Source organism: Geospiza fortis, unplaced genomic scaffold (genome assembly GCF_000277835.1).
Source record: "Geospiza fortis unplaced genomic scaffold, GeoFor_1.0 scaffold114, whole genome shotgun sequence".
Taxonomy (NCBI): Eukaryota; Metazoa; Chordata; class Aves; order Passeriformes; family Thraupidae; genus Geospiza; species Geospiza fortis.
Genome location: NW_005054383.1, coordinates 350,413 through 358,378, shown reverse-complemented (window position 1 = coordinate 358,378; position 7,966 = coordinate 350,413). Strand labels below are relative to the sequence as shown.

Below are 7,966 nucleotides of genomic sequence, written 5' to 3'. Positions count from 1 at the left end.
GCATTCCTGAGAAAGGATTAAAACCACTAGTTAGTTTGGAGACTGCTTATTCCATACATCATTTGGTGAATGTTCCAAAGCCATGTGGCTGATCTGCCTGGTAAGTGCCTGTCACAAGGAGCAGTAAGGAGTGAAACCTGAAAGGAGATTGTATCCAGGTGGGGGTCAGGCTCTTCTCCCAGACAATGGGCAACCGGACAAGAGGACGCAGACTTAAGATGCACTGGGGAGGTTTAGATCAGGTAAGGAAGAATGTCTTCACAGAAAGGGCGATTGGGCCCCTGGAAGGGGATGCCCAGGGAGCTTGTGGAGTCACCGTCCCTGGAGGTGTTTATAGAAAGTGCTGCATCCAGTCTTAGTGCTCTGGTCTAGTTGACATGGTGGTGTTGGGTCAGAAGATGGACTTGATGGTCTCAGAGGTCTGTTCAAATGTAATTGATTATGTGATTCTATTTCCTGCCTCAGCAGCAGTCTGGGTAACAGCAAACATGCTGGTCTTTATCTGTGTTTCCTCTTCTCCCAGAAGGGGTAAAACCAGATCTGACTGTTGAGTACTAACAGTTTTGTATGCTGATAACATCATGAGTTTGATAGTCCACAGGTGCAGGAGGAGCTGATGTGTAGGCAAAGATAAGCCAGACCTATGGGATATCTAGAAGAAGAAAAATGGGCTCTGGGGTGACCTAATTGCAGCCTTCCAGTACCTGAAGTGAACCTGTAAGAAAGATGGAGAGAGACATTTTACAAGGGCCTGGAGTGCCAGGAGAAAGGGGAATGGCTTCCCACTGACAGAGGGCAGGCTTACATTAGAGATTAGAAAAAAATTCTTCCCTGTCAGAGTGGTGAGGTCCTGGCCCAGGATGCCCAGAGAAGCCCCCATCTCTTGAAGTGTTCAAGGCCAGGTTGGAGCAACCTGGTGTAGCGAAGGCCATAGCTGGGGCGTTGGAAAGTGATGAGTTTTAAGGTTCACACCATCCCAAATGAGTCAGTGATTCTGTAATTGTATGAAAGGAAAATCTTAGGTTTTCTGGTCGTGTGAAACCAGGAACCTGTCTGTTCTGTACCTCCCAGCTGGGCTCATGCAGTGGCTTTATGAGCTGCATCCCCCTCAGACCTTGCACTGGAGAGGCACAGAGCTGGATAGAAATGTCCTAAAGCTGAGTGACATACACAGGTTTGCTTGGCTCCCTTTGCAACACCCATGGGACAGTCTGCTTTCTTCCTGCCACTGGTGCTGGAGGAGACATTTCCTTTCCCAGCAACTTGCACCAGTAGCACATCTGTGGTGTGGGTTTCCTCTCCTCCATGCAGAAAGGCCACGGGTGGTTCTTGGTTTCTGCAGGGAGCTGGGTTTGTGAATATTCATTTGTGTTGTTTCCTGCAGTTGGTGTATTAGGGAAAACTGTGAAACTGAAAATCAGGAAAGCAAGTTTGGCTGTTCAAAAGTAATCTCTTCCCAACCATACATTTAATTGCAATTCAGAGAATAAAGTAATTGCTTACCAGAAGCACAGAAGCAAAAAGATTGTTGGATGCTGTGAGCTGTCGAAGTTTTTTTCTTGTTCACTCAGTTTGCCTGTGATGCATGTGGGGATGGAGATGTTTCCAGTATCTTGCATTACAGTGCGTGTTCGGTGCCACTACAGATAAGGCTGGCAGCTCCAGCACACTTCTACTCATTCCCTGAACGTTTAATTCCTTGGTAGTTGAGGGTGTCATATTCCTTTAGAGGTTATTAAAATATTAGAGGCAGGTCTGTAATGCCGATTTTAAACAATCCCCATGGAATAATCAAAATGTTACATATTTATAGATGTTGCAGATTTTGTGATGGATGCAGCCCTCATATAGTAAACATCTGGCAGTCAACTAATGCCCAGCATTTCAGTGCTAAATAGAGAAGTGTTAAATCTGTCTCTTTTTGGATCGAGAGCAAAGAGAGAACTGATTCTCTGAATCCAAGAGTTAAAAGTGAGATGTGAGGCATGGGACCCATTCTGCCACTATGGATATCTCTGAAGGGGAAAAGGAGTTACCAGAATTAAAAAAGAAGAGCTTGCTAGAACTTTTTCTGAAGTGTCTGGAATTGCCTAATGCTTTAACTTTACAGTTTCAGTAATCCTGAGTTACATTCAAAGTTCAGTGTTTTTTGTTGCTGTTCTGTTCTATATTTGGGTGTGGGGCTTTTGTTGTCTATTTTTTTTTAATTAAGCAATTAAAAAGCTTGCTTTCTGCAATTTGTTGTTAAAGGGCTCCCTCACCAACCAAGCGCAAGGACAGGTCAGAAGAGAAATCGAAGGACCGGTCCAAGGATAAAGCAGCTGCTAAAGAATCGAGTGAAAAGGATCGTGGTCGGGACAAAACACGCAAGAGACGCAGTGCCTCCAGTGGGAGCAGCAGTACCAGGTGGGTATTTTTATGGGAGTATCAAATGACAGCATTTTCAGAAATCAGTAGCTTTATTTGTGGTAGTCTTGGGCCTGTTGAAAGCTTGTGTTGTGTTAGTCACTGTGTGATTTTTGTCTAACTTGAGAGGGTTTATATTTTAGGTATGAATTTCTTTGGTTCTCTGGTGAGCTGTGGAGTTTCAGTCGCAGTTACTCTCTAATTGTCAGAAGTTTCTCAGCCATTGTTTTTCTAGGTATTCTGCTAATTTTTATCCTTCTCCCCTTGAAAAAGATCCCGTTCCAGCTCAACTTCCAGCTCAGGGTCCAGTTCCAGCACTGGTTCTAGCAGTGGCTCAAGTTCCTCTTCTGCCTCTAGCCGTTCTGGGAGCTCCAGCACCTCGCGCAGTTCCAGTTCGAGCAGCTCTTCTGGCTCTCCCAGTCCTTCTCGACGGAGACATGACAACAGGAGACGGTCCCGCTCCAAGTGAGTTTTATTTGTCTTCTAGGAATTGCCAGATGTCACATTAATTCTATGTAGAATGCAAGATTGTGATCAGAACAGATTGTTCGCTGAAGACCATTTGCTTTCTCCATAACTTAGAGATGTGAATTTTGTTAGAATGGATGTGCTCTGTTTCTTTAGAATTCATACATACGCCCTATAGGAACAGAGGTTAAAAACCTAATTTTTAATAGTTTAAAAATTTGAAATACTACATTTTTTAGAGGTGGCTTTAATCAGTGTTTACTTAGTAGTATGGGTCTAGATCAGAGTGAAGCTGTTCAATTCCTGTAAACTACAGCCATGACTAACAGAAAAGTCAGGGCTAAAACCAGCATATATGTGTACATATGTATATTTATATTCTTATTTATGAAAAATAAAATAGGAAGGAGGGCAGAGGAAGCCCCTGTAAGGGTAACGTGGGAATCAAGCTATGTTAATGTCTGTACAGTTCTTCCTTTTTGTAAGGTGATGAAGGCTGATAAAAATCTGCATAAGGCTGTGTGGGTTTTTAGTTCCACTCAATTGATGGACTTTAAGATTAGGAAGAAGCATAAATTTTCTACATACTGTTTTTTTTAATAGATTAAAGTTTCATTTCAGATTTTTTTTAACTGCAAAGGCATGTGATATGCAGCTAATTTTAAATAGATTTGTTTACATTTTTGGAACTCTGTAGTCAATGGAAGATACAGAAATGTAAATAGCTGAATCTATTCATTGTCTGGTTGTGGTATGCTGTGATCTTTATGGCCTTATTTTGCCTCTTCAGTTGTTGAGGCAAAGAATGTTTTTGTGTTTACTACTGGGAAATGCTTTAGCTATGACCACAACTTCATAGAAGTGCTTGCTAAATTTTGTGTTTGTTACTCTAGTTGCAGTGAATTTAAAAATTTGCAAAAAAAAAGTTCTCAAATTTCAAAAGGTTCTAAAGCAAAAGCAGACAAATGCAAGTCCTGAGGTGTTTCTGGATGGAACACCCTCACCACCACCCCAACGCTGTAACTTCTTCAGGACAAAGATGCCCTTCAATAAAAATGGTATTTTTAATCATGTGATAATGACTGGCTTAGGTTTTGTCCTGCATGTTCCCTGAAAACTGTAAATGTTTTCTGTTGTCCAAATCAGGTCCAAACCACCCAAGAGAGATGAAAAGGAAAGGAAGAGGCGGAGCCCATCACCCAGACCCACAAAAGTGCATGTTGGAAGGCTCACTAGAAATGTGACAAAGGTAATAATGGCATGTTCCCTTGCAGTCAAGCATTTGTGTTCTTCTATGAAAATGTGTGAGTTGCTCTTTCAAAGCTGTCTGAGCCTTGGTTACTAGCGAGTTGCCAGGGTGTTGCTGTTGGATATTGTTTCTTTGTGTTCAGGTTGATCAGTGAGGAAAATTTTCATGTGATTTTACTGAGTCAAATACTATGAAGCCTTCTGAGAAACTGTAGTGCCTAAGAAGTCTGCCTGTTTTGTCAGTATTCCAGACGTTATATTCTGCTTTACTAGAAAGAAAACTATAGAATTTGGGACAACAGCTGAAATTACCTTGGAGGTATAAAGGGTATTGGCCAGTTCTTGATAAAGGATCTGTAGAGAGCTGGGCTGGCTTGAGTTGTCTTTGCTAGAATGTAGTTTAAAGGTCTTCAGGGGTAAAAAGTTTAGGCTGCTGAAAAAATGATGTGCTGTGGATTTACTGCTCTGTGCCTTTCAGGCCTGGCTGGTGAGTGTGCACTGTGTTCATAAGGCTTAGTCTCTCTCTCTCCCTCTCCCTCTCTCTCTCTCTCTCTCTCTCCAGGATCACATCATGGAAATTTTTTCCACTTATGGAAAGATTAAAATGATTGACATGCCAGTTGACAGGCTAAACCCACACCTCTCCAAAGGTTACGCTTATGTGGAGTTTGAAAACCCAGATGATGCTGAGAAAGCCCTGAAACACATGGATGGAGGTAGGTACTGACCTGCAAGGAGCCTGTGGGCTTTAAAAAAGCTTCAGAGTAGCTTGGAATTGATCAGAAAATGAGTTAGAGGTAATGGGGATGTCTTTGGTGAGCAGATATAAAATACTGTCAGTTTTCAGCCCAAGTGGCTTTTGTGAGGTTCAGGACAGATGCAAGAAACCACAGAACTATTAAAACTAATCTTTTTTTCAAAACAGTGAAAAAATAATTTTAAGCTTATATGAAAACCTTTCCAGGTTTACATCTGAACTGCAGTTTGGTGGGATTAGATAAAGAAGTCTAGTAGGTGTGAGGACTATGTCATAATAGCCCCTGAGCAGGGTGTGGAGCTCCGTGGGCTGATCCCACTTCAGTTGCTTCTGACAAAGCAGTGAGTTGCAGTAATATGATGTGTAAAATACTTACTTCTCCCTATTTCTGTGATGCCCTAAAAAGGCCAGATTGATGGTCAGGAGATCACAGCCACAGCTGTGCTGGCACCACGGCCTCGACCACCTCCCAGACGGTTCAGCCCCCCCAGGAGGATGCTGCCACCGCCACCGATGTGGCGCAGGTCCCCCCCTCGCATGAGGAGGAGGTAAGAGCTGGGACCAGGCTTTTCTTTCTCAGTAGCAACTCATTATCGCTGGAAGACTTGGCATGGGGACAATCCTTTTGGACTTCCCTTTCCCCTGCAAGTGACAGTAACACATTTTGGGCATTGGTTGAACCTGGCTTGCAGTTCCTAACTCATTAGCTCCAGGTGCCTGCTCTGGTCTGCACCCTGAGCACAGTCTCTGGGAAAGGTCTCACCCTTCCCAGCCTATTCTGTGGAGTGCCTTCTGCATAAAGGCTTCAAGATGAAATGGGTACAGACTTTGGCTGACAGAACACTTGTAGCAGGCTGTGCCAGCTTTTTGTTTCTTGGAAGCCCTTGTACCTCCCTCCCTCCCTTATTTCTGAATGGGCACATGAACCAAAAAGCAGTCCTGTGTCAGGTGAGTGGCGTACACTGTCCCTGAGGTGTGATATAACAGTTGTGCAACTTGGAGCTGCCTGATGGTGCTCAGGTAAGTTCTGAGTCTTTGGTGTTTACATGTGTTCAAAATATTTTACTTGTCAGTAGTAACTTGATTGCTGAGCAGCTTTCAGCAAAGGTTTAAAAATGAGCAGTAGTTACTGTGGCATAAGATCCAGGAGGCTTCTTGGTGCTCCTTTAAACACACCTTTTGCTGAGATCTCACAGATGCAGGTTTGCCTCCTTTGTAATCTTTCCCACTCCAACTTCTACTGTCCTGTTAGCTCTGCTAGTATTCTGTGCCTGGAACTTCTGTCATAGCAGTAGCTATACTGATATGGGTGTTGGTTGTAGTACTGAGAGGCTTGAAGCTGAACTGCTTGTGGAGTAAGCTTCCTCTGAGGAGCTTCCTTGTAATTTGAAAGGATTTGGGTAAATCCTTGCCCTGAATATCACTCTTACAGGAGTCAAAGATGACTTCAGGTGAAGGAGGATCTGATGTAGGATCTGAGTTCATTTTCCTTGAGGAAGAAGATAAGTTTCTTGTCTGTTGTTCAGGTATTAATAATTTTTTCCGGTTCCTTAAGCAGAGGGAGGGATAGCCAGAATAGTCCTGCTGTGTCCTCTATGGAGCTGTGTTTTGCTCAAGCTGTTTTCCCATCGTGTGTGAGGGATTTTGGCAGGAGGCAGGGAAGTGTTTTTAAAAACGTTGGTAGCTGAGCTGACCAATTACTTGAACCTGCTGCTTGTCTCCTAACGGAAACTTTTTCCTCATTCCCTGCCAGGTCCCGCTCTCCTCGGCGCAGGTCCCCTGTTCGCCGGCGATCCCGATCCAGGTCTCCCGGGCGGAGGCGCCATCGCAGCCGCTCCAGCTCTAACTCCTCAAGATAAAGCAAAAGGACTGGACAGCTTTTTACTTTTTAACTTAAATCCCATCAGATGGAATATTGTACCTTTTTTTATAATGAGTCTGGGTGAGGAGGAGTGAGAGATTATCCTGGCAGTGAAGGCAGTGTAAGAAGAGAGAACACCAGTTCCTGGCCAGTAACCTTTGCTGTGAGGCTTCTGGATTCCTGGCATTGAATTGAAATTATTTAAAAATGGCTTTGATTTTAAAGGCTGAAAAACCATCTTTTCCAGATAGAGGGAGGGAAAAATGTTTCAGCCTGTCTTTCTCCAGTTAGCAGCTGCTGCTTGGTGATTGTAAACGTTTAGCACGCTGTACAGACCAGCATGTAAATCTTGAGCTAGTTCAGAACCCCAGTGAGTAAGGCAGTGAGCCACATACCTTGATTTCCAGATGCCAGCACAAGAGTTTATCAGGGCAGCTGGAGCCCAGACCTGCCTGAAACTTAATTCAATACAGAGTTGCTTTATTCCAGTTCCCCTGGATGGTTAGTTTCTGCAGAGTAAGCTTTTCTGTAATGCTTACACCAGGCAATCACCACAGAAACAATGGTCCAGCCCAGTGAACATGACACTGTAGAGAAGAAGTGGAAAGCCTAAGAAATGTTCTGTACCTGCCCCCTTAAATGATTTCTTTCACCTTTTTGTTGAGGGTATTGGTAAAAACTTCCTACTCAGCCCACAGTGAAACAGTGTGCTTTTACAAATCCCCTATGCGTGACTGAGCACCAACCCCTTGGAAACTGCAAAGCAGAGAGGGAGGCTCGAAGCCATGATGCTGGCTGGATTAACTGGGGTTCACACAGGGAAAGGCAAAGAATTTACCACCTGTTGTACAGTCGATACTATACAGTTTTTTGTTTTGTTTTGTATAACTTTGTATCCTTTTGGGCCATGTTGTGTTTGTACTTGTGTAGGACAAGCAGTTACTGAATAAAGCGGTAGGGTTGAGAAGGGCTGTGCCGCCTCGCTGCCTTACGGTGCGCAGGGCGGGGCTGTTTGGGGGGAGGCGGTGCTCTCGTGCCCCTTCCGCGGGCTGGCGCTGCTCATTGGCTGCGGCGCAGGGCGGGCGGAAGCGGGGCCGCTGAGCGCTCTCCTCAGCGCCATGGCGGCGGCCCTGGCGCCACTGGGGCCGGGACTCGCTCTCGATCTGGGGCTGGAGTCCGTTCTGCGGGAGGCCGTGGCGGCTCTGGATCGGGCTGGGGGGGGGGTG

The 7,966-nt window shown here is 44.7% G+C and overlaps 2 protein-coding genes across 3 annotated transcripts in view; both read left to right on the top strand.

Annotated features, from left to right (window-relative positions):
• The first annotated feature begins 185 nt into the window (after nucleotides 1-185).
• RNPS1 (RNA binding protein with serine rich domain 1) lies at nucleotides 186-7,711 on the top strand. The gene is made up of 8 exons (XM_014308715.2): nucleotides 186-242; nucleotides 524-528; nucleotides 2,251-2,406; nucleotides 2,680-2,871; nucleotides 4,021-4,123; nucleotides 4,685-4,838; nucleotides 5,286-5,427; nucleotides 6,633-7,711. Exons 1-8 carry the CDS (start codon nucleotides 186-188, stop codon nucleotides 6,736-6,738), a joined length of 915 nt encoding a protein of 304 aa, XP_014164190.1. The 3' UTR covers nucleotides 6,739-7,711.
• A 139-nt stretch (nucleotides 7,712-7,850) lies between these two features.
• Nucleotides 7,851-7,966, top strand: part of TELO2 (telomere maintenance 2) — a 26,087-nt gene continuing 25,971 nt past the window's right edge. For both annotated transcript variants that reach the window (XM_031060487.1, XM_031060488.1), the window contains exon 1: nucleotides 7,851-7,966. This exon is cut by the window's right edge and continues 92 nt beyond it. In XM_031060487.1, the coding sequence (XP_030916347.1) occupies nucleotides 7,859-7,966 (108 nt within the window). In that variant the 5' untranslated portion in view covers nucleotides 7,851-7,858.

Bases quoted from the DNA above. Each gene is read 5' to 3' on its own strand.
- RNPS1 (XM_014308715.2), top strand. From the start codon at position 186: ATGGGCAACCGGACAAGAGGACGCAGACTTAAGATGCACTGGGGAGGT. The intron at 2,407-2,679 runs GTGGGTATTTTT...CCCTTGAAAAAG, and splicing joins AGTGGGAGCAGCAGTACCAG to ATCCCGTTCCAGCTCAACTT. The intron at 4,839-5,285 runs GTAGGTACTGAC...TGCCCTAAAAAG, and splicing joins CCTGAAACACATGGATGGAG to GCCAGATTGATGGTCAGGAG.